Source organism: Suricata suricatta, chromosome X (genome assembly GCF_006229205.1).
Source record: "Suricata suricatta isolate VVHF042 chromosome X, meerkat_22Aug2017_6uvM2_HiC, whole genome shotgun sequence".
Lineage (NCBI taxonomy): Eukaryota > Metazoa > Chordata > Mammalia > Carnivora > Herpestidae > Suricata > Suricata suricatta.
Genome location: NC_043717.1, coordinates 75,090,353 through 75,115,814, shown reverse-complemented (window position 1 = coordinate 75,115,814; position 25,462 = coordinate 75,090,353). Strand labels below are relative to the sequence as shown.

Sequence of the window (25,462 nt, the reverse complement as noted above, 5' to 3'; positions counted from 1 at the left end):
TGGCGCGCCCCCGGCGGCCGGGGCCGCAGCGTGCTCGCCCCCGCCGCCAGCTCGCCTCACTTATGGGTCGGAAGCGCTGCGTGGGGGAGACTGTTCCAAGATGGCGGCGGGTTGCTGCGGGGTGAAGAAGCAGAAACTGTCCAGTTCGCCCCCCTCTGGCTCGGGTGGCGGTGGTGGCGCCTCCTCCTCCTCCCACTGCAGCGGAGAGAGCCAGTGCCGAGCTGGGGAGCTGGGACTAGGAGGCGCCGGCACGCGGCTCAACGGGCTGGGAGGTCTAGCTGGAGGAGGTAGCGGCAGCGGCTGTACCCTCTCTCCCCCCCAGGGCTGCGGCGGCGGCGGCGGGGGCATTTCCCTGTCGCCACCTCCGAGCTGCGGAGTGGGGACCCTACTTTCTACCCCGGCCGCCGCCACCTCTTCCTCGCCCTCCTTGTCGTCCGCCGCCTCGTCCTCATCGTCCGGCTCCCGGAAGATGGTGGTGTCAGCGGAGATGTGCTGCTTTTGCTTCGATGTGCTCTACTGTCACCTGTACGGATACCAGCAGCCCCGGACCCCCCGGTTCACCAACGAGCCCTAGTGAGTACAGTGCCCTCCGCCTCCCTCTCCCTTGCGCTCGGGATGGGGCTCAGAGTTGAAGCAAAGTACGAGTACGCCTACCCGCCGGCGGTGGCCCCTGCCCCTCTCTTTGCCCGGGTGCCCGGAGCCACTCTACCTAAGTAAGGCAGGACACCCCGCGCTTTCTGCCTTCCGAGGCAAGCACCCCACACTTGGAGCCCGGTGCTGCTGCAAGAGATGGCTCAGTGGTTCCCAAAGGTGTTCGCTTTCTCTTTGCGATAACTTCGAGGAGTTTTGACCCTTTCCTTCTCTCCTTCGCCACCCCGCGTCCCCACCGCCCTGGTTTTGGAGATCTGGATTACTCAAGGTGTTGACCTCTCCTCACTTTGGTTTCCATTTACCCCACGTGAAAGCCCCGCCAGTATTCCTGCCCCGCGTACCTTGTACAAGGAGAGTTACTATCTATCCCATTGCAGGGTGAAAGATAGCAAGTATCCAACTTCTGTTCTGCTAGTGATGGAACTTGGCTCCGGAGTTTATGAGGTTACCCGTCTTTTCCTTCGGGTTTCCTTGTGTCCTGGGGACAGAGGAGGTTTTTTTGGAAAAACACATTTTACCCTCCTGCCTATTTTTATCTGAACATACCCATTAAAATGTGTTTCTAGTGAAGCGCACCGCCAGCTCTCTCACATTTGAAGGGTGAGACCTTTTTTTTTTTTTTTTTTTTTTGGTAATTCCACCGTTTGGGTAATAGCTCATTCAAAGAGAGCTGTCTCCTATAGAGTCACACTGTCAGTTTGTACATTAAGCGTGCATTCACTTTTGTGTCGATTTCACTTGTAAGAAATCTATGTTAGGATCCACGATTTGAGAGAGAGTTAAACAATCCCCACAGTCAGTGTGTAGGAATTTTTATGCTTTCTTTTCGTTTGTGTACTTTCAGTTATTTTACCCTTCAAGTGTGTGGTTGAAATTGTTTAAAATAGCACTGTTACAGCTAAAAGCAGGTTAATTCTAATCCCCGTCCATTTGGATGTGTGGGAGATGGGGCATATGGTTTTTTTTTTTAATGTGTAAACTGAGTGTAAACTGACTTTTTGAGTTAAATGCTACACAGAATGTAAAGCTCAAGGAAGGGCAGAATGACAAAGAGGGCAACTGTTTTTATTATGAGTTCTCAGCATCATCAACAACAAAAATAATAGAGAAAAATTTTTGTGAAACTTCTGAAAACCATCAACTCTTTTCCTAGCTAAGACAAATGCCCCTTGTCCCCATATCATAAATACCTGAATTGATGTTCTTTTCAAACTGCTGCTTTTCATTTTGTGAGATTAGGGGATTAGACTACTATTGGAGAGGTATAAACACTTATGCCTAGACTAAAAATATTAAATTAATATGTAAAGTACAAATTGCAATAAAGTGTCCTGGAAATTATAAATTTGTATCGTTTGTTTTCTTTGGCTTAATACTTTAAATATATTTAATTTTGTATTTTTGCCACTGTTCTGTGGTCTCTGCATTTTCATTAAGACTTGGTTCATCTTTGGGCATTTATTCATAAAAAAATTCATGAAAGAGCAATCCAGACTGACACTTTGCCCAACAAATTAAATGTTTTAGAAAGTTCATACTTTTATTTCTAGGAGTGTAAATCCCAAACCCACACCTTTACTTAGCCAGTTTGTTTTTTGGTTAAGAAGTCAGATTCATTTTAAAGAACTGCCATGTAAAAAAAAAAAGACCTATGAAATATTTATTAGCTTGAGTCATTTATTTGTGACTTTTCTGCCTTCTCTTGGATGTCTATGATGTGTTAAAGCCAGGCGTGGGATGATACATAGGTTGGCTCTGCAAAGTCATGGGGCTGCAAAAATTCACTCCTGTTCAGTTACATGAGTTTGGCAAAGGCTCTTTTACTATTCACGCTCCATTGCTCCAAAGCATATGAGAACACGCTTTCAGGAGGTGCTATTTTCACACATTTTCAAGTGAGTTTGGGTGAACTGAATGACTATACTGAGAAGTTTAAAAGGAAAGTGAGCTTGACCAGTTCACATAGAAAATGCTTTTTCTGTCATTTTAACAGTGGTCACTTTGCACATGTTTTAAGGTATTGCTTGTCTTCGAATACCCCATCTCCTGGATTTCTTTTTCATGGAATTAAACAGACAAGGCACACTTTTGACCACTGCAGATATGTTGAAACAGTGCTGAAAGAATCATAACCATTACCATCCAGTAGGCCTTGAATGTGTCATGTGTTCAACAAAACAACTAATTTAGAAGAGATGCTGATCATGACCAAGGGAAGAACAAACGTTTACGTAAGGGGAAAGAGGACTGCATCTTATTTACATTTATCTTAAAGTCATTTTTGAGGTGTACTGTGGAAAATTCACGAAAATTTCCTAAAAGCAGTGTTTGATTGTGGGAGTGAAGTAACTAATCACTTGACAGTGACATCGTAACCACCACATATTTTCTGTTTTACATATGACATTTTTATAGCATAGTGTACTTATTAGTGGCTTTGTGCTGGGGTGGCATCAGCAGTAAATAGACATACTGCTTCCCCCCACCCCCGAGTTATTAGTATCATGTCATGAGCAGCACTGTTTGAGGTCTTGTCTCTGACCACCAGAAGACATGCTTTCAAGAACTCAGTTTCTCATGTGTAAAAAGCACACCACTTTCACCCTTTCCCAGGGCCTTTTAAAATGTCTGTAACTAATGAAATCTGCCTTTTATAGGTGTAGAAGTTCTAGATAAGTTAACTTCCATTCTGAAAGATTATTAGAAATTTCCTCAATGTGTTTCAGGTTTGGGGAAAGGATGTTAATATAGGAACAGGCTGTATGGGTACAAATTCTTCACTGTTGGCTGCTGTTTTTTGGAGTACCTACTCACTGCACAGAGGTGGCACTAGCTACAGCTCTGGAGGATAGTGAAAACTTGCTTAATGGAAGACAGATAACATTCATGTTAAAAGTTAGGGATGCGTTGCTAAATCCTTGGTCTCCATTGTACAGGCCCATTTTCCCACAGAAATAAGGTTTAACATGTGATTTTAAATGTGACTTTAGTTGCATTGTACTATTCAAATTACGAGCTCTTGGATTAATTCATATGTGGGAACCCAGACAGCTATGTTATAGGAAACCATTTGCTACAGTAAAGGGATCCACTGTGCCAGGTGTTGAACCACTTAGACTCAGAGCAGCAGTTCTCAACATTGGCGGCACACTGTAATCCCTAGGGAATTATTGAACCTATGGCTGCCAGCCCCACATCCCCAGAGATTTTGATTGAGTTGGTCCTGAATGGGGCCTGGACATCAGGATTATTAAAAGCCCCTCAGGTGATTTTACTGTGCAGCTGAGGCAGAGAACTACTGGTTGTACAATAATCAGCTGGCCTTTTCTCCTGAGATCCAGATGAATTTGGTCTGGGGGCGGTGCCTGGGAACCCATATTTTATAAGTAGCCTGGGATATTTTTGGTAAACAACCGGTTTCAGAAACACTTGCAGTGTGGCCTGCTGCAGATTTGACCTGGGATCTTGTATGAAGTGGAGGCTCTCAGGTCGCATCTCAGACCTGCTGGATTTGAATCTGCAGTTGAACAAGCTCCCCAGGTGATTCGTCTGCACATTAAAGTTTGAAGGGGAATGGTTCTCCAACGTTAAAGCGCATCAGAATCTCCTGTAGTGCTTCTTAAAACAAAAATTGCTGGGCCCCATTCCCAGAGTTTCTGAATCAGTCTGCCTGGGGTGGAGCCCTGAATTTGCATCTCTAACCAGCTCTCTGGTGAAGCCACTCCTACAGTTCCCTGGACCTCACAGTTGAGACTTACTGGGTTATGGAGTGGTGGGGACCTCAGGAAAGTCATGGAGGAACTGTAAAGGGAAGGGCAGTTTCCAGTGTAGCACTTCCTGCTTCCATGTCACCATCCTTTGTCATGTTCTTTCTAACTTAACACCAGGGAGATTGAACGCTGCCAAGATCTTAGTTAGAGTCCCAGGTTCTTGGGATGGTTTCAGTCTGCAGTAGGGGGAAGGGGGGACTCTTAGAAACTGGTGGTATGATTTTCAGTCTTTCCCGCCACCCCCCCCCCACCCCGCAGGAATGTTAAACGTGAAGGGCACATTTAAAAACAGCACAAATATGTCTTAAAGTGAGTTGTATTGATTTTGATAAGTAAAGCCCCCTTTTGTTGCCATAAAAAATGCTTTGTTGATTAGCTCACTAAATAACACGTTGTGATAAGATTTTAAAAGCTTTTCCTTACACTTAGCTTGCCGGATTGGCTTTTAAGAATTTCCCTCATTAACAAAGAAATATAAAAAGATCCTGCCAAGGCACTGGGATTGTTCAGTCTTATATCTTTAATGCTGTGTTGCATGTCACTTCCCATGAACTATTTGTTTTAATCTCCTTACCACCTTTGAAGTTGCAGCGCTACATTGTGTATAGACCATGGCTCATAAAAGATACTTTACTGTTAACATCAGTACTATGGTTTTCCATTGCAATGAATGAAATATAATTTTTAAAAGATCCACCCCTGGATATGTAGTTCCTGAGAGACTCTGATCAGGTGTTTGAACAGTGAACTCTTTCTTGTCTTGTCACAGTAGTCAAATTTGCCATTTACCAACATACTTGGGAGGAATTGGGTGATTTTAAAAAGGCGAAGTAGGCACTCTGTTTCACCAGAATAGTAAAAGTCCTGTGACATGTTAGTTAAAAAGGTGGTCAGACAATACAGCTCAGGTCAAAATAATATTAATACAGCATTTTAAACACAAGCCATTATATTTCTATTGTGTCCTTTTTTTTTTTTAATGAAGACTGACCAGAAGAGCCAGAAGGTTTATTTGTCTTTTGCAGATGATGCTACAGGGCCAGTACAGATTACCCTACCCATGTTGGCATAGTGGTTGGCATAATTTTTCTTAAAAAAAAAAACCACATCTTGTCTAGAAAATTGTTGAGCACTTTTGAAGGTATTATACAGGGTGTTCTTCAACAATGTTGGTTTCCATTGGAAGGCAGTCTAGTGTCGTGTCTTACAGAAAAGAAAGCAGGCACGCCCACGGTTTGTCATTTATTCTGCAAAAAACAGTTAGTGACTGAAATGGAAGGATGTAGAAATATAAGTTACAAAATTATTTTTATATCCATGCGTAAAGGTGTATGTAGGACAAGGTATATTTAGTTAAAAAGAAAAAACTCAAAGCTTATTTTACCTTCTCCCCCATATGGCCAAAGGGAGTGATCATCCAGCTCATAATTTTGCTTGCTTAGGAATTGTGTTTGTTCTACATTCAAGTCCCATTTAGTGGGTGGCAACCAAGTAGGTATCTTTGCTGGGATCTATCAGTTCCAATAGGAAGAGAGACCACTACTGAGAAAGTGAGAAACGCTCCGTTAGCTCATATGCATGAGTTGTTGCTTTTTTTTTTCTAAGTTTATGTTTCTTAGAGACACGCTAACATTCACATTGCTGTCTTTAAAAAACTGTACACTTTTTGAAATTACATTTGTGTCGAAACACTGCACCTTATTATTGTAAAGGATTATAATTTTGAAGTCAGTTGGGCTTCCCATTTAGAGACCATCTTAATTTTTGAGAATGTGTATGTGTGAAACACTAAAACTTGTGCAATGAGATTAGTCAACGTTCCCTATTTCAATAGGCGTTATTCTGTTCTCTCGATGTCACACATGCTTGCCTGTTTTAAAGCTGCACAATGACCAGGGCTTTTTACATTTAAATTTTCTTCAGTAGTCTTTTTTTTTTTTTCTTTTCGAACTTGTGTAATAATGTCTCTTTTTGATACTGCTCTGAATCAATTAAGCTAAGTAAGTGAGGACCAGCAGTAAAAGCCAGGGGCTGCCAAGAATGGACTGTCAATGCGTAAGCTGTCTTTCCACAATCAGTAATTGGACAGTTGCTCACAGGACACTGGAGACAGTGTGGGAAGCTAGCATTTCTGTAGGTGGGAAGAGTAGATTCCCCAATAGTAAACCTACTTAGAGATGAGCTTCTGTAGTTACAGTGCTGCTAAGAGCAAAAACGAGCCACAAGCTTATATAGAAATAAAAGAGCCTGAAGGAAGAAGCATGGTGTAATAGCATAGTTGGTTGGGTGGGACATAGTTTATGTTTGGTCCAATGATAAGTGGCATCTTTTCTATCTAGTGTGAGTGTATTTTCTGCAGCTCTTAATGTACCATACTTGCAAACTTGCTCAACCTTAAAAATGTTAGTTTTGAAAAGCTGCGTGGAAATTTTATGTCACTGGGAAAATTAGGGGGAAAAATCCCCTGGTATTTCTTTTAGCATGTACATTAAGCCGAGTTCCATTATTGGAAAGCAAAGAAACAGTTCTATCCTCACAGAGCTTACAGTCTTGTTCTAGGTATGGTACAGACAACAAAGTCAGTGACTTTGCTGACTCCGCAATATATACATGATTGTATATGAATTGTAAGAAATGGAAAACACAGTATGTAAGCATGGTGATACCATGGAATAGAAGAGTAGTTAGGAAGAAGGCTTTAAGGAGAGGATGACTCCTGAGCCAAGTCTCGAAATGGCAAAGGTACAGAATCTGGTATGACCAGTAGATCTTGAAGTCTTACTGGTAGTTCTCAAGCTCACTGGTCACCACCACACCTCTTGCCCAGCAGCTGTCGTCAGCTGGCAGCCTGCACCGTCGGCATTCTCCATACCACTGCCCTTGCTCCAATCTCAAAAATCAGAAAACTTTAAGGAAACTTCAGGTAGGCTTTTGTCTTGAGAACCCTCTCGGAAGGCTGGATAAGTGATGACTGGACCTGGTTGTAGTTTTTCATGTTAGGAAGAGAACAGTATTGGCAGAAGAGCCCTCCAAGATATGAGATGGATTGGAAGGAGAAGAGTCTTATGATAGGGGAGACCAGGTAGGCTTGAGGTTCTGAGGGCAGTAGGAAAACTGGCATTGGAAAAGTGGGGAAGCCACCCCAGGGGCCGAGTGTATGAATATAGGAATATTGAAAAAGCAAGACGTGGAAGGAGGTTTCAGCATATGCAGGGACTTACACTCCAGGGCCAGGTTTTGTGTGGGAGTGGAAAGATTGCAGCTCACCTGTTTTTTGGCTGCCATCCTTGCCTCTTCTTTTCTTGGCTCTGTGCCTAGCTATTCTTGAGCTCAGGAAAAGTTTGTTCAATAGCTTAGTTGGAATGGCTATGAAATTTGATCACAAGTGTAAGAACCTCCCCTCCCCCCTTCATCTATTCCCAACTGTATCTAAATTTGAGAGAAAGGTAAGGAAGACACATTGGTCTGTAGAATTTGGATCAAGTGTAAAGATCCCTGGGATAGTTTTTGGGTGAGGACCTGAAATTAACTGACTGCATGTAGGTAAAGAGGCATTTCAGAAAAACAAAATTCTACCAAATTCCCATTGCTGGGGGAAGTAAAAGGGGGAGAGGCTTCGAACATAATTTAGAGTTTACAAGCCTGAGGAAGCAGGAGGATGGTGGTTCCACTAAAAATATGGAGCTGAAGGTATGGGAAAAAACAAATAGTTGGTCAGGTGGTCAGATTTCTCATTGCGTGTCTCTCGTGTGTTGGCAGTTATCAAATGTCATTTCTTTTTCAATTAACAGAACCACTGAGCAGTGACAGAGCTATTGTGAGGGTTTGGTCAGTCTCTTGGATCCCTATAGCCTCCCCTGCCCCAGTTGTGACTTTGAATGCTCAGATGGGTAGAGATCAGGTCTAGTTTTCAGCTTTGTGTTGCTAGTAAAAATACCTGACAGAATGTTGGGTTTCCCTAATGTAGCTTTATATATGATATGTATTATATATTTTCCATTTATAGAGCAGTCAGTGGTTCTTATATTTCCTTATGTGACTATCATAGCACAGCATTCAGCAAAAATAGAGCCTCATGGAGGACCATCTCAAGAACTTGTAGTTTCAGACCTTGGATTAAAGGAAATTTCTGAAGGACTGGAAGTACTGCCTCATACTAGATTCTAGGTCCTGTGTCCTCAAGCTTAGCCAAGTAAGAAATTAAGGTGGATCAATTTTGCAGCTTTGCTCATAGCGAATGATAGATACTATCAATGGATAGGACCAGCCATATTGCTTCATCATCATTGTGATCTTTAGTCGATGGGCAAATGTAAAAAGTTCTGCTTCAGTCCAGGCCTACTAATATTAGTTTTTTAAAAAATAAGGTCTGTGATAGTCTTGATGATTCTTGCCTTTCCCCTATCTGTTTCATTTTACAGATAATCCACACTGTGACCCAAAGCCACATGCAATGCTGGGAGAGCACAGTTGACTGTATTATGCAATATCCTGCCAGAAGATGCTGACCAGCTCTCTAGTAATGGAAAGTAGTGAGATTGCCTTAACAGCCTATGTAGCTTGCCTGGCCGTTCTGTATATTTTCTATAAGCATATGACACTTGATTCTAGTAACATACCTTGTGTTGAGGTTTTGGATTGCTACAAGGTGTCAACAGCAAATTCTCTGCTTCGCTTCAGGCATTAGTGTATCTCTGAGTCATTCTCATTGAATGGAATCTATGAGAAATTGGTTTTTGTGCTGTCAGCCTCTAGGCCCCACAGCACAGTGACTGCCTCAAAGAGATGCTTGTGTGTTAGTCACACTAGTGTGCTTCTCTGTGATGTTATCATTGCTTATGTAGCCGAACAACCATACAGGCATAGGTGGTTTGGGGTTGCAAGTAAGTCATATAGCTGGTGAAACTTGGGCCTCAGTACATACCTCATTGTAGTAAGAGAAATACCTTTTGTATCCTGATTTTGAACAAGAGTGAGGTAAGTGTTTAGACGATCTGTGCTTTTTCACATCCTTTTCAAATTATTATTTGGCAACTGGAAGCTGGTATTGGTGATTCGGTCACTAAAGGAGAATCTCATGAAGTCTTCTGGTTTTTTTTCCATATTAGAGTATTGCTCTCAATACATTTTATGAAGTTTCCTATGATTAAAACAAACTGACAACTCTCTACACTTCCTTGGGACTCCAAACCCAAGACTTGCCATCAACATTGTGTACTTGATTTCGTGGAGTAGCTCTTTGATGTTAGGACTAGGAGCCAGGTAGTCAGTGGGTAAAGTTTTTTGCATCTACCCCATACTCTTGTTAGTTCAAAAAACCCTCACGAGAGCAAATTGGAATGCTACTGTTTCTCTTTTTCTGACAGGAATAAGGCGATGATGTGTGGTTTGTGGTTCATTTTACCCTACAGACTCCTCATTAAACCATTGCCGTTTGGAAAGTCGTTTTGCAGAAATCTACTCGTTCACCCCGTGAAAGCATTAGGTCTGTGGAGAAAGAGAGTCACATAGGGCAGGAGGTAGGAATGAAGGGCACATGGGAGCCAGGAAGGGAGAAAAATGCTATTATTGTCAAGTGAGATGAAGCCTGGATTCAGGGAAGGAAAAGAAGACCAAGTGCCTGGTCTGGAATAGGGCTGCTCTGAGAGGCATATTTTGCAATATTACAAACCCAGATATACCTCCTTTAGAATCAGTGGCCATGGTGCTCTCGTTAAAAAAATATATATTCCTATGAGAAACAGATGCACAGCATAAAGTGTAGTAATACTAGAAGACTTGCATATGCACCCCCTGAGTACCTCCAAGAGACCGTGTTGAAATGAGAATGAGGCCTTTGGGAAAGTTTGTAGGCCATGGGACAGATAGCTTAAGTATACCCCAAACAGATAAAATGTAGCCACTCTTTGATCATCATTGTTTCTTTTTTTCTTGGCTTGTCTGGAAACATAGTTCTAAATCCTCAGGTGTAAAGATGTATCTTATTTTTAGGTCTGTGTATTTCAGTGGTAAGAGATGTATGAAGTTTCATTTATATAGCTTGCATACAGTTATTCTCCATAACCAAGATTATGGAGCAGATAATATTAAAGGATAGACCCAGCTATAATTTCTGACAGCGGAACATGATCATGCATAGGAAGGCATGCTGTTGACCAGACTCCTGTCTTCTGTGCCTTTTTCTTCAGTGTCTCTCAACAGGACATACTATGGTTCATCTAATTTGCCAGCTACGTTTTCACAGATAACTGGAGGGTCAGCTGTTTTCAGTTAATCAGTTTCTCTTTAATCATACAGATGTATGCTGCTTTTAGAAAATTAATATATCTATTAATTAGTGGTTTAAAAAAACACATAATGTGAGACCAACCCTCTTTCCACATTTTTTTTCATGTTTATTTTTGAGAGACGGAGAGAGAGGTAGAACACAAGTTGGGGAGGAGCAGAGAGAGAGGGTAACACAGAATCCGAAGCAGGCTCCGTGCTGTCAGCACAGAGCCTGATGCGGAGCTCGAACTCACGAGACATGAGATCATGACCTGAGCCGAAGTCGGATGCTTAACCAACTGAACCACCCGGACGACCCCCAGATTTTTAACTGTACAGTATAATACTGATAACTATAAGAGCCATGTTTCGCTTATCTTTTTAAAGATTGTTTTTAAAGTTTATTAATTTGCTGTGTGAGAGAGAGAAAGAGCGTACATACGTGCACAAGCTGGGGAGGGAGAGGGAGGAGAGAAAATTCCAGGCAGGCTCCAGGATCAGTTCAGTGCGGAGCAGGACACAGGGCTCAATCTTACAACCAACCAGGGAATCATGACCTGAGCTGATATCAAGAATCTGACGCTTACCTGACTGAACCATCCAGGTACCCCTAGCTTATTTTTTAAAGGTACATGGTAGTGGCTCTACCTAAAGCAACTAATGTTTCATAAGAACTTGGGGAATCTCTTAAAACCTAATCTTGCAAACATGTATTAGAGATGTACAGAGCTTACTGATGGGGAGAGTGTAATTGAGGATTTGAAGTATTTATTTTTCCAAACTTATTGCACAATATGAGTAAACTAGATTAAAGGCATTAGAGTCAGAAATAATCATTAAAAATGTTTCAAACTAGTAGCGTGTTAGTATTTGGTGTGGCATTTATCATTTACTTTATTAGAATACATAATACCATCTATCTGTATTTGAATAGAGCTTGATTTTCTAGCTCTGTTTTTTAAGTTATTTTCATCCTCTTTATGGCTTTCTAATGAATTTGCTAATGATAATATAAGTATACATCTTTGACACGTAGGAACGTTGCCATTGCTTACTCACTCTTAATGGTGGAAGGAGCAAGGGCCAGGGCATTATAGGGAGAACATTAATTTTGATGGCTGAACCTGATATTTCTAAGGAAATGTGTTTTCTAGAGAGATGGAAAATTGGAAAACACATTACCTAATGGGATACTATAAGTAAGGCCTTTTAAGTCCATATGTGTATATATAAACCCCTTTCGTGAAGCACTTCTTGAAATTGCTCCTTATTTGCTTTAATGAAAAGCTCAGATCTAAAGATGGCAGTGGAGTACTCACTTTGGAAGCACGTATACTAAGTGTGGTAATGGAATCTGAAACAATAGATATGGTCAAGTCATGGGTCTTGAAAATTGTTTATTTGCCTCATTGTCTCCACAGTCAGTATGAGATTCTTTAGCAGAGGTACAGACATTTTTTAAGTATTATCCTTGAATTGTGATGCATTAATTTTGATTATGGAGCAGTTTCTAACTTCTTCCATTTAGAGATGGCTTTGCAGCTTTAGAGAACAAAGTAGAATTTCCACTATAATTATCCCTTTGCTTACAGACCTTTTAAAATGAATAAATATTTGTTTAAGCTTCAAGATTTATTTGCCAGCATTATCTTAAGACAGTGTATTTTATATCAAAACCTGTCATTCACTGCTGGTACTTCTCTTTATACTGTAAATTCTCATATTTCAGTTCAACAAGTCATATGGTGGTTATGGGTGGAACACCATGGATGTAGGGGAGAGGTCTATAAAATAGGAATAAGCCATGCTTCCTGCCCTTGAAAAGCTTGCAGTCATATTGAGGAGATTCATGAAACAGATAATGAGGTCACATTATTTAACGGCTGAATAAATGATGGAGACAATGAGGTCTGTAAGAGTTTGGACAAAGACTAATGTGGGCTGGGATTATACAGGAGGGCATCATGGACAAAGTAGGATTCAGGCTGGTAGACCTTTCACAGATGCATAAAGCATTGTAGACAGGGAAACAACTTAAAGACCCAGAGGTCAGAATGAGCATTATACAGTAGTCAATGGGTACCAATCAAAGGTATATTGTAGTGGGGGAGATCGTAGCAAGAAAAGGGACTTGTCAAGAGATTGCTATAATTCAAGCATTGGGAAATGAAGGTCTGCCAGTTGACAATTTTAAACTATTAATGGCCTGTGAATTGCCTCTTTCTTGGTAAAGTTTCCCTTTTGTCCAGTTAATTATGCCTCAGCAGCTCCTTTAATGTCATGAATGTCATCTAGCTAGGACAAGAGACTTGGAAATAACACAAGCAGGAGTCTGCTGTGTAGACAAAGTGCTTTCATTTGTCAATAGTCATTCAGCATAAGTCAGTTAGATTAACATTGGTTACATTACCCTTTGCCTGAGTGGCTTCTACATCCAGTGTTCTTTTTTTCCTTCTAAACTTTAGTGTCTCAAATGTGAAGTTGAGAAAGTCAAGTACCAACAAAGATTATGTAACTTAAAAAATAAAGTGCCCTAATTATTATAGAATTAAATGGCTTTAAACCACTTTTTTTCCCTTAAGTGAATGAAGAAATTTTACTTGGGTGTTACAGTTGTAACTCACATAAGGTAGGTACTGGAAAAACTGTAATAATTACAGGAGAATTGTGTGCTAATTATTGAATGATGTTATTTATCAATTTAACTTTAACATAGTCTGATGGGTATGTTCCTTATGGTTCCTAACATGCCCTATTCAAGAATCCTACAACTCTAAGACACAAACTAGATAAACAAAATCTGTAAAAGTTTTATAGTGTTACCCAGCAACAGAATTCTAAAATGGTTTCCTGAATTACAATAAAACAGCACATTTTGATTTTATGTTGAACAATATTTACCCATTGAAGAAGAAAGAGAGATTCTTAGTCTTTTTGTTGATGATTTGTCTTTAAATTATATAAGTTTAGGACCCAAAACTTCTTTTTCAGTGATCACTATAAAACTTCATTTTCTTTCATTTTATTTTAGTAACTCTCTTCTTTTTTTTTTCCCTCCTGACTATGTTTCAGAATAGAAAAAAATTATTTCCTAACTGTTACGCTGATCTCTGACAGGGTCTAGCCACATAACCATGAACATTGTGCCAACATACTCAGGAAGGAAAAAACAACACTGGCACAGTGCTTATTAGCAGTGTTCTCTGCCTACTCAGTTCAGGTTATATATATACATATATATATATATATATATATATATATATGTATATATATAAAAAGTTCAGGTTATATATATATAAGTATATATATATAAAGTATATATATATAAAGTATATATATATAAGTATATATAAGTAAATGAGCTCTCCTTCATGTCATAGCCTTTAAGTATGCATAACCTGTAATTTGAATTACATATTACTACAGTGAGGTAAAGGAATGCTAGATGTTAAAAGAAAAGAGTGGTAGTGAAATCTTTTTGCATCCAATCTTTTGAAGAAGACATGGAGTTTGACCTAGGGATGCCATCATAGACCCCTGCCACGTAATAGGGTAGGAGGCCAAATGGAATCCAGTGGGTCTTAGGATGGACCACATAGAGGTCCGTGAGCACTCTCAGTATGCTTAAAATCTTTATTAATAAAGGCGAACACTGTCACCAAGGGAGGGAGAGGTGATTTTGTTTATACAGGGTTGCACCATTTAGATGCCAATTTCACTTTTCACAGGCTTCAAACAATAGGCATGTTAAATGGGTAGTGGCCTCCATAGTGTGGAGCACAATCAAGGGAAAAAAAAAAAGGCAGTGGTTTTCCGTTTTGGCTATGGAAGGAGAACAAGCAAATCCTATTTTAAAGTGAAAAGATGGGTGTGGGTCCAAAGGGTCCTGGTTCCTGTCTCCATTGGCTGCTTTTAGAACCTTTGCAGTGTTTATTTCAGTTCGGTTTAGAGAAATTCAAGTCAATTTTTACGGAAGAGGAGCATTTCTGTCTTGAAGCTTTCTTTCATTTCCATGGAGAGTATAATTATTCACCATCCCATAATAACCATTTGTTAACCATTTGCTAACTTAATTAATTTGCACCGGCCCAGCAGGCCCACTGGTGCTGTCGTCTTCTCAGAATTATTGTTATACTTATTGGGGTACTTTTGACTCCTTATCTCTCCCACCCCAGAATTGAAGTATAAATTTAGGAATACCCTTCTATTCCTCTTCCTCAACATAATTTCTCTTTGGAGCTTTGTCACTTTTGAGAGCATCAGTCTTGAATATCTGAAGACTTTGTAGCAGCTGCATTAAATAATTTTTGCCAATTAAATTCTAGCAGTGTTTATCACTTTGTATTATCTAGGAAGTGTACTGGTTCTGCTAGTCTTCCAACGTGGGGAGGTGATGGAGTGATGAGGAGTAAGAGGTGTAAATTCATGACTTCCAAGTTTTTTCAAATAGTGGATTTGAATATCTAGAGGAATGTGTTTAACTGGACTGATTTTGAATTTAGGGCATTTCTAGATCTCAAGGATTTCTAGAAGTTTTTCTAGGAGTGTTTTAATGCAGAGAATAAGAGATTTTTCATTGGGTTCCTTCTTATGCCTTCCCTGAAAGTGGGAATCTTTGGGTCTGTGTGCATAACTGAGACCAAAGATCTTTGTGGATTTATTTGGTATTGTTTACTATTTGGAGACTGACCTGATTATATGTAGTTATACCCAGGAGGGACATGTGTTTATGATTCTTAAAGAGATGTAGTATAGGCTTTAATTACCTGCTTTACTCTATGATTCCATTCATATAGATTGTTGGAATAATTGAAAGGCTATCGGTGCTATTTATTTTCTGGTGTTTTTATTTGGTACTATTTTCTGGTGTTTTGTTTTAAACTATAGGTTCCCATATGTTTAGATAAATGATTCTTTCCTAATATCTCTGCAATCAGGAATTTTTTCATCTAATGCCTAAGAATGGATTTTAGAGGGTCAGCAAACCACAGTGAATATCCTACATTTGGTGGGGAAAAAAAGGAATAACTTTGTTTTTATGGAAATTCTTGATGTGTCTGTTCTCGCATTAATATAATTTAGATGAAGGAAAGAAGATTTGAAGAAGCCTGACCCAAGGGATTTTAAGTTTTCCTGAAAGCACAAATAATATTTTAGCATGTAATTTCCATCATAAAATGTTTTATGGCGGACTAGTTTATGTCATAGTTCTGAGTCAAAGCTGAATTCAACACATTAGTCTTTAACTTATCCAAAATTAATATCGTCTGGCTAAGAACCAACACTGCTTCATGACTCTTAAACCATCTCCTTATATTAATCACCAACAGTAGAAATGTGCTTTACTGGGGGGGGGGGCATTTAAAAAAAGAAAACAAAAATTTTTTTTCACTTCCTGAGTTACTGTATAGTTTACAATGCAAAGAAAACATCCAAGTGTAGTTGGACAACAGGATAGTTTCAAACTTAGCTACTTGTTCATCCATTTTAGCCTTAAAGTATACAAGATTCAATTCTTCCAATTACAGTCTCAGCAAAATAAAGAATTATTTAATCAAGGACTTTAACAGTTGCTCATAAACTCTTGAAATTGCAGATTTTAAGTTCATGAATTCTGAAGACACATGGTATTAAAACCTACCATGTTATATACCTTCATTGTATGCTGATGCCGGTTTAAAAATATGTATGCAATAGGACAGGGAACCTGAATGATAGCGTCATAAATGTCACTGAGACTAATGTTGATTTGTTGGAGTGATATGCTCTATATTAAGGATCTGCTCTATTTAAATGAGTTTTCTTAGAAAAGATTTTAATGGCTTTGTAGTTACTCTTATAGGGTTTCAAACATTTAGTGAGTGATTCTGAACACTTTTCTTCCTGCAACATGACTGTGTGCCCTGCAACATAACTCCCAAACCCAGAGTTTAGTGTACAATTCCAGGTGGTACTTTAAGAGGAACAGGTACTTGCTTTGAAAGTATTATGCATTTGTTCTCATTCTTCTCCCCACTTCTCTCTCCCCTTCTCAAACATAGACACACAAAGGTATGAGCAGGTTGTTTTTATATCATACTTGCAACTAAATTCATTCAGGACCTCCGGAACTACCCAAATGAAGAGCCACTTATATGTTTGACTTGACATCTCCTAATTTAGTATTAGGATAATGCTACCATTGAGGTCAAACTTTTTCATAACTTAGAGTTTGATTTGGCAACATTATAATGAATCATCAATTGTGTGGGGGGTAAAATAGTAAATGTTCTATTGAAATGAGTTTTAAAATGTTTATGATTCTTTATAGAGTTTAAGACTTAGAGGTTATAATCACCATCTACCTCATTTCATCTAAGGAACACATTGAGGCCTTTTCTTAGTAACCTTTCATTTATTACGACTCTAGGCATTGAACTAGATTCTATGATTTTAGTCTCACCATGACTCAGATAAGTCATTGTCTCTCATGTTCTTTTATTTAAAATTAATGTATGTGAATCTTGAAAAAGAAGTAATATTTTAAAAACATGGAAATGCAGCCAAATGTTGATAACAATAAATGCCTTTTTATTGCATCTCTTATCAAAAAACACATTTTTTCCTGCTACTCATCGAAGGTAAGATGGAATGTAAATATAGGCTGATCATATTTTCTCTCTTCTAATTTTATAGATGTTCATGAATACTTTAACCTAGCAATTTATGTGTAGATACCACCAAGGGTGCCACCTATTTTTCTGGTTACTATTAAGAGCTGAAGGTTACAGTCTTTTTAGAAGACACCAGTGTCAGAATGATTTTCAAACTAAAAAGGGGATTTCCAAAATATTGGAGTAAGGATCTCAGAAAATCTACTCCTCTACCAAAGCAGCATGGACACTGGCAAAAATGTTCAAAACCAACTTTTTCAGAATTCTTGAAATTAACCAAAGACTTCCAATAACCTGAGGAGCATTTACTCATTAAAAACAACTGATTTTTATAAGAACAGTGGGCGTTGTGGTGTTTTAACTTGCCCTAATGCTGTCCCCCTTTGCCCAGTTGCACAGGGAAACCAGCAGCCTTGCAACCATAGTAGCTGTGAAAGCCAGTGGGCACTAGAGGGGTCAGGCTCCCCAAATATCCCTATCGCCAAGAATTATTGCTATTTGACCTGCCTAGCAGCTCCTGAAAAGGCTCCATTCACATGGCTTGTCTTTATTTGACCTAACTCATCCTTGCATAGTGGAAAAGCATTATTCTCAAGGCAGTTGTTGAAAACAGGCAAGGGCAATTGTTAAATATCACATCTGCCTGAGCTAGGATACCAGAGGAGGGCAACGAAGAGGCTGACTGAAAAACTTAAAAGGAGGGTTTGGTGATGAGATAGGGGGCTTTAGCAAGCTCCACGATATTCCTGGGTATCTAGAAGGTCACACATCTGTATAAGGCTGTGTATATGCCCAAAAAAGACTTGAGGCCCTATTTGGTCACCTTTGGTTGACCTTGAAAAACTACGGAACCAGGAAATGAAGTCTAAAGCAGAGTTGTAAACTGCTGGAACACTGAAGGCATGCCCCAGCACACACACGCATGCACGCATGCGCGCACACACACACACACACACACACAGAGGATGAAAGGTCTACTGGTTCAGGACATTTTATAAAATCTCTTTCCAATCATTAGCTGACCCCTAAGCTAACTGAGCAGAGACTTCAAGTGACCATGCATGACAGGGAATACAGATTTGACAGAATTAGTCCGGGAAAGTCACTAAACAAACAACAAGAACAAACCTTGGGGAAGGATCTGATTTCCAAACTTGCTATGTTACATTATTTAAAATGTCCTCTTTTCAACAACAAAAAAAATAAAATACAATCAAAGACATAGAAAAATATGACACAGATACAGGGAGCTGAGCAGTCAATAGAAACTGTCCCTGTGGAAACCCAGATGTTGTGCTTATTAGTCAAATCTTTAAATGAGCTATTATAAATCTATTAAAAGGAAATCATGTCTCAAGAATTAAAAGAAAGTATGTGAATGTCTCATCAAGTAAAGAATATCAATAAAGAGATAGAAATTATTTTAGAAAGAACCAAATGGAAAATTTAGAGTTGAAAATTTCAGTAACTGAAGTGAAAAAATTTACTAAAGTGGTTCAACAGCAGATGTGAATGGTAGAGTTAAGAATCAGCAAACTTGAGGATAGATTAATTGATATTATATCCTCCAAGGACCAAGAAGAATGAAGACAAATGAGCAGAGCCTAAGAGACCTGTAGGACACCAGCAACTATACCAATGTACATATAGTGGGAATCCCAGAAGGAGAAGGTGGGACAGCAGAAAGAATATTTGAAGGAATAAGGCTGAATGTCCCAAATTTGTTAAAAATTGATCTACAACATCCAAGGAACTCAGCTCAAAGTAGGATAAACTCAGAAGGATTCACACCTACACATGATAGTCAAGTTGTTGAAAGACAAAAACAAAGAGAATCTTGAATGCAGCAAGAGAGAAGGGACTCATCATAGACAGGTGATCCTCAGATTAACAGCTGATTTCTCAGAAAGCATGGAGGCCAGAAGGGCAGTGGAATAAAATACCCGAAATGCTGAAATAAATGGATCATCAACCAAGAAGCCTGTATCTACCAAGACTGTCTTTCAAAAATAAAGGAAAAATTAGGACATTTCCAGATAAAGGAAAACAGAGAATTTATTGCTACAGATATGCTCTGCAAGGAATACTGAAGGGAGTCCTTCAGGCTGAAATGAAAGGACACTAGATAGTAACTTGAGTGTACACAAAGAAATAAAGAGCACTCATTGATAAAGGTGACTACATAGATAAATATAAAAGACAGCATAAAGGTATCCTTGTTTGTAACTTTTCTTCTGATTTAAAAACCAGCTAAAGGGTGCCTGAGTAGCCCAGTCAGTTAAATGCCCAACTCTTGATTTTAGCTCAGGTCATGATCTCATGGTTGTGAGATTGAGCCCTGCATCAGGCTCCACATGGGGTATGGAGCCTGCTTAAGATTCTTTCTTTCCCTCTGCCACGACCCTGCTCGCTCGCTCGCTCTCTCGCTCTCTCTCTTTCTCTCTCTCTCTCTCTCTCTCTCTCTCTCTCTCTCTCTCTCTCTCTCTCACACACACACACACACACACACACACACACAAATAAATAAGAAAACTAAATGAAACACAACTGAGTGAAGCAGTAATTATAAAACTGTTGATTGGCTTATCATGTACAAAGAGGTACTTTTAATGATGAGAGTACCTTTAAAGAAGCAGGGTAGTGAACAGAGGTACAATGGAAGAGAGATTTTGTACACTGTTGACATAGGTCACTATTAATCTGAACGAGATTTATTTTTAAATTCCACTTAAGGATCTTTTATTTTTTTTTATTTATTTTTTTAATGTTTTTTAAAATTTATTTTTGAGAGACAGAGAAATAGCATGAGCAGGGGAGGGTCAGAGAGAGGGAGATACAGAATCTGAAGCAGGCTCCAGGCTCTGAGCTAGCTGTCAGCACAGAGCCCGACGCAGGGCTCAAACCCACGAACCACGAGATCATGACCTGAGCCACCCAGATGCCCCTGAACTAGATTTTTTAAAGTGAGATGTTAATTATAGCTCCCAAGGCAGCCCTTAAGAAAATGGGTCAAACTAGAGTAAAGAATTGGTGGTTAGCTTTAGAAATCTCATTGCTTTGACATGCAGGTTAGATTCTGGGAGTGATATTATAGATTGCTTATTTTCAAAGTGAAGTTTTATTTGAAAGTTTTTCATATGCTGTAAACAGGTTGAAGTGTATTACCTACATAGCATATTTTGGGCTCTTTCCAGGTAAACCTTAATAAAATACTAAAAAAAACTTCATACTTACCAATTCTCAGAACAATCTCATGAATTAAATTTGTTCTTACCCAGTTTTTAAGATGGGAAAACTATTGCAAAGAGAATTTAAGCCTTGCCTGTTTCTTCTTAGAAGAATTTCTAACATTGTGAAAGTTGCAGAACTCGACTATTAGTTTTATAACTTAGCCCTCCCCTCTCCTAAAACTGGTTAATGGCACATATTTTTTGATATTAAAATTAATATGATCAAGGGGCACGTGGGTGGCTCAATCAGTTAGGCATTTGGCTTCAGCTCAGGTCGTGATCTCACGGTTTGTGAGGTTGAGCCAGGTGTTGGGCTCTCTGCTCCCAGTATGAAGCTCACATCAGATCCTCTGTCCCCCTGTCTGCCCCTCCTGTACTCACGTTCTGTCTCTCTCACTATATCAAAAATAAAAATAAACATTTAAAATTACTGTGTTTAAGGGGGACCTGGGTGGCTCAATCAGTTACTACATGTCTGACTCTTTGTTTTGGCTCAGGTCATGATCTTGCACTTTGGGGGTTCAAGCCCCACATTGGGCTCTGTGCTGACTGCAAGGAGCCTGCTTGGGATTCTCTCTCTCCCTCTTTCTCTCTGCTCCTCTCCCACTCGCACTGTCTCTGTCTCTCTCAAAATAAATAAATAAATGTAATAAAAATGAAATTAATATGTTTAAGAATTTTATGACACCTCTCAAAGAACTGATGACAGGTTAAAAATCTCTCCTGAGCTTTTGTAGAACTCATTCAAAGAGACCTTCAGTCTGATGTGTAGCATCTGTCACAAAACGTATATATCTATTACCTAAAAGGTTGTTTTCAGGGGTTCCTGGGTGGCTTATTCATTTAAGTGGCTGGCTTCGGCTCAGAATATGATAACATGGTTCATGAGTTCGAGCCCTTCATCAGGCTCTGTGCTGACAGCTCAGAGCCTGGAGCCTGCTTCAGATTCTGTGTCTCCCTTTCTCTCTGCCCCTCCCTCACTCACACTCTGTCTCTCTCAAAAATAAACATTAAAGCATTTTAAAGAAAGTGCTTTTTAGCTCAGGTGGAGGTCTTAAGAGACTGTGGGTAAAAGTTTTTCTTTTCTGAAATAAGTATGGCACATCAATTAAAAAATGTTCAATTGTTTTTTTACAGAAATGTTTGAATTTTAGAGATGAATCCTGTCAGTGTGCAAATTAAATGCATTCTTGAAAAACTTAATGGAAATAAGTATTTTTTAAGAATTTACTATGACCAAGGCATTGCAGGAGATTCAAAGATAGATGTGTTTCTTGCCCTCATCAAGGCTTATAATTAAGCACAAGTATGAAGTGTTGTAATATTTAATTAATTTTATATTAATGCTGACTTTAAAAACAATAAGGAAGAATTGTAGAGTTGTAGTATAACCTAACCTTTTGGAATGTATGTAACCTAAATAATGGAGTACAGAATGGACTAACAGTTCTAGATGACAAATTCAATTATAACCTACATTATAATACTGGTGATTTGTTCCTACAGGGAGAAAATCAGCTGTAACTTTGACTTGGTTTTAGTTGTTTGTTTGAGGAAGAAGTAATGTGGCAGACACAATGATTAAACACCCCGAACAGTTTTGAATGGATCGGGAAGCGGCTGAAAGTAGCAGAAAACAAGATGTGCACTGCTTCTGGCGGCTGCCTGTCAGGAGCTGGGGTGTCCCGCAGCCAAAGTGGGATTCCTTTTAAGCAGGAAGCTGTTGAACTGGTGCTCTCAGAAGGGACTACCATCTTCTTCTCTCCCCTCCACCCCAAGGGACCTTAGTCTCCTTATTTAGCATTTGTTTACCAAGCGTAAAGAGAGTAGCTTAGCAATTTTGTAGTTCTATTTCAGCTTAGCAGCAAGCTGTACATGGTTGGGGAGGGGAGAAGGGATGCAGTTCCAGTATATTGGTAAAGAAGGTGCTGGTGTTACCTCCACGAGGCTGAGCGACACCCTCCAGTGATACGACTGGTTCATTTATGATAGCACAATCTCTGTCTCTAATATGCTTGTAACAGTCTTTTATTTGCTCTCACAGCAAACTTACTGTGCTATTTAAGCAAATTAGTTCAGTTATAAATTAAGTGATTTTTAAAGTTATTTAATTTTTATATTGGCAAGACTTAATTAAATGAACTGTCCAAAGATAATTGACCTAGACATTAGTTACTTTGGGAATAATGAGATAGATACAGCTTCCCTGCCCTTATGAAGTTTATTCTCTAGTAAAAGAGTAAAGTTATGCACTGAAATAACTATGATACAAATAAGTAAACACCTTATAGAAGGACAAAGAAAACCTACTGAGGTTAGAGAGCGAGGATGTGGATGGAAGGTTTTGGCTAAGATGAAGAGTCATCTGGTTCACAGACATACAGAGGTTAGGAAAAGAAAATTTACAAACCACCTGTAATCCCATGGAAAGTCTTGCCTTTACTAGAATAAGCCTGCATCTTTTTGAGCATGGCTGTCTGGGGATAGGCAGTCATTCATCTTGGAGTGGCTCATGCTAATGAGAAGTTAATTTTCTAAGCATCATGCCAGGGCAGGGACAGAATCAATGGTAGAGTATCCTTCTGGGTCTGGGGTTTGAAGAGTAGCTCAAGAGGGACAGGTAATATGTCAGATTAAGTCAAAGAGCATCTGTGTCCCTAGATATGTCAGACATTATACCAGGTACAGCTAATGGTATGGTCCCTTGCCCTTGAGTAGCTAGCTCACTGTCTGGCAGGAGAACACAGAATGCTGGATCACTGGAAGAACTTATCCCTAAATCCCACTCCATAATCCCTTGGCCTTCTAAACTGGGTGGAGGGGAATATATCAGATAGAAGGGATACTTTAAAACTTTCTAGTCAGGAAACTGTGGCCCCAGGATGAATCTTTTTTCGAAGAAGTAGTATGTGCACGTGGTATGCAATTCAGACATCACAAGGGGACCATGACATGGAGCTCTCCCTCCCACCCTTGTCTCCCGCTTTCCAGTTCCCCTCGGGTGAGGTAATCACTTCTGCCACCAGTTTCCTGTATATCTTTACAGAGATAGCCTATGCATGGACTAGCATCATGCATATATACATCATGTGTTACCCAAAGGGTAATATACTATATATATTTTCTACACCTTTTTTGCAGTTAAGAGTAAATCTTGGACATACTTCTGTTATCAGCACACCTAGAAATGCCTAGTTCTATTTTTTCATTTAACTTTTTATTTTCAAATAATTATAGACTCACAGGCTGTTACGAAAATAATGCAGAGGGGGGCACCTGGGTGGCTCAGTCCATTGAGCATCTAACTTCGGCTCAGGTCATGATTTCATGGTTCATGGGTACAAGCCCCATGTTGGGCTCTGTGCTGACAGCTCAGAGCCTGGAGTTTGCTTTGGATTCTGTGTCTCCCTCTCTCTCTCTGCCCTTTCCCTGTTTACACATACACTCTCTCAAAAATAAATAAACATTTAAAAAATAATACAGAGTCCCATGTACCTATCCCCAGCTTCCCCCACTAATGATATATAACTATAGTGTATCATCAATACCAAAAAATTGATTGCCACAATATAATTAGACTACAGTGTGTCTTTTTTTAATGCCTGTAAGGTATTTCATTGTATAGAATTGCCATTTAACCAGTGCCTTATTGATGGATGTGTAGATTGTGGCATTGCTGGTATAAAGACAGACTATAAGGGCGCCTGGGTGGCTCAGTCGGTTAAGCATCCTACTTCGGCTCAGGTCATGATCTCATGGTTCATGGGTTCGAGCCCCACATCGGGGTCTGTGCTGACAACTCAGAGCCTGGAGCCTGCTTCAGATTCTGTGTCTTCCTCTCTCTTTTCTGCCCCTCTCCCATTCATGCTCTGTTTCTGTCTCAATAATAAATAAACTTTAAAAAAATTAAAGACAGAAGACAATAAATATCCATCCATGTATTCAGGGCCACTGCTAGCACATACATTGCCTCTGTGTGAATTGCATGTCTATCTCCCACATTGGATGGAAGCTACTTTCATAGCAGAGACCTCATATTTCCATCTTTGTATTTTCTTTCCCTTCCCCTTCTCACTCCACTATTATCCACCTGGACAGAATATTGTTTTATATAATATAAAAGTATTGAGCAAATTTTTGTTTAAAAATTTTCTTAAGCCAAGGAAGTTAAGAGGTGATTTTTTTTACTCTGCCTTTTGATATTTCAGAAGGTGTCATAAACGTTTTAAACCAAAATTATTTTGAATTAAAATACCCACACATCCCACATTTGTAGGAGAGAAAAAGAGTGTGTCATGAAGTCAGCCAGCTAATAATGGGGTACTGCAATTTCAAAAATATTAAGGCATTATAATATTGAAAGGAAGAAAATAGAGTAGCTGAACTCCTTGAGAAATTGTAAGCAGGTTATTAGGTTCTGTCTGGTTCCACTGAATATTAAAAAATAGCAATGAGAATAATCCCTGATAACAACTTTTTAAAGAACTCATAATGGGTACAAAAGAAATATATGCGGGTATAGATAAAAGAGTTCATTATAAACCTCTCTTCACAAAGAACCTATTTTATACGCTTATGTCTAATGAGTACAATTTTGAGAAGTTGCATAAACCTTATGCCCCCAAAATACCTAATTTTATCAGGTCTTAACTTCCTATGCCATTGATTTAGAATGAAAATTGTCCATTTTCACCACTGGCCTTTTCATTACTGTTAAGCGCCAGAAAACCTTCTGGCAATGTTAATTATATTAATATTTGTTCCATTAATGTATGTACCATACAGGTACATCTCAGTACTTCTATGAACACACAAAGAAGAATGAAAATGTATTCTAATGTGTCTTCTATTGTGTAGACTTTTTATAAACAGTGTAACTAAATAAAATCAG

The 25,462-nt window shown here is 39.3% G+C and overlaps 1 protein-coding gene across 2 annotated transcripts in view; it reads left to right on the top strand.

The window, feature by feature from the left end:
* Window positions 1–78: 78 nt before the first annotated feature.
* AMMECR1 (Alport syndrome, mental retardation, midface hypoplasia and elliptocytosis chromosomal region gene 1) overlaps window positions 79–25,462 on the top strand; it is a 111,378-nt gene continuing 85,994 nt past the window's right edge. For both annotated transcript variants that reach the window (XR_003905039.1, XM_029929922.1), the window contains exon 1: window positions 79–573. Coding sequence is in view for 1 of the 2 variants with exons in the window: in XM_029929922.1 (XP_029785782.1) it covers window positions 101–573 (473 nt within the window). In the remaining variant the exon portion in view is untranslated. The remainder of the gene's footprint in view (window positions 574–25,462) is intronic.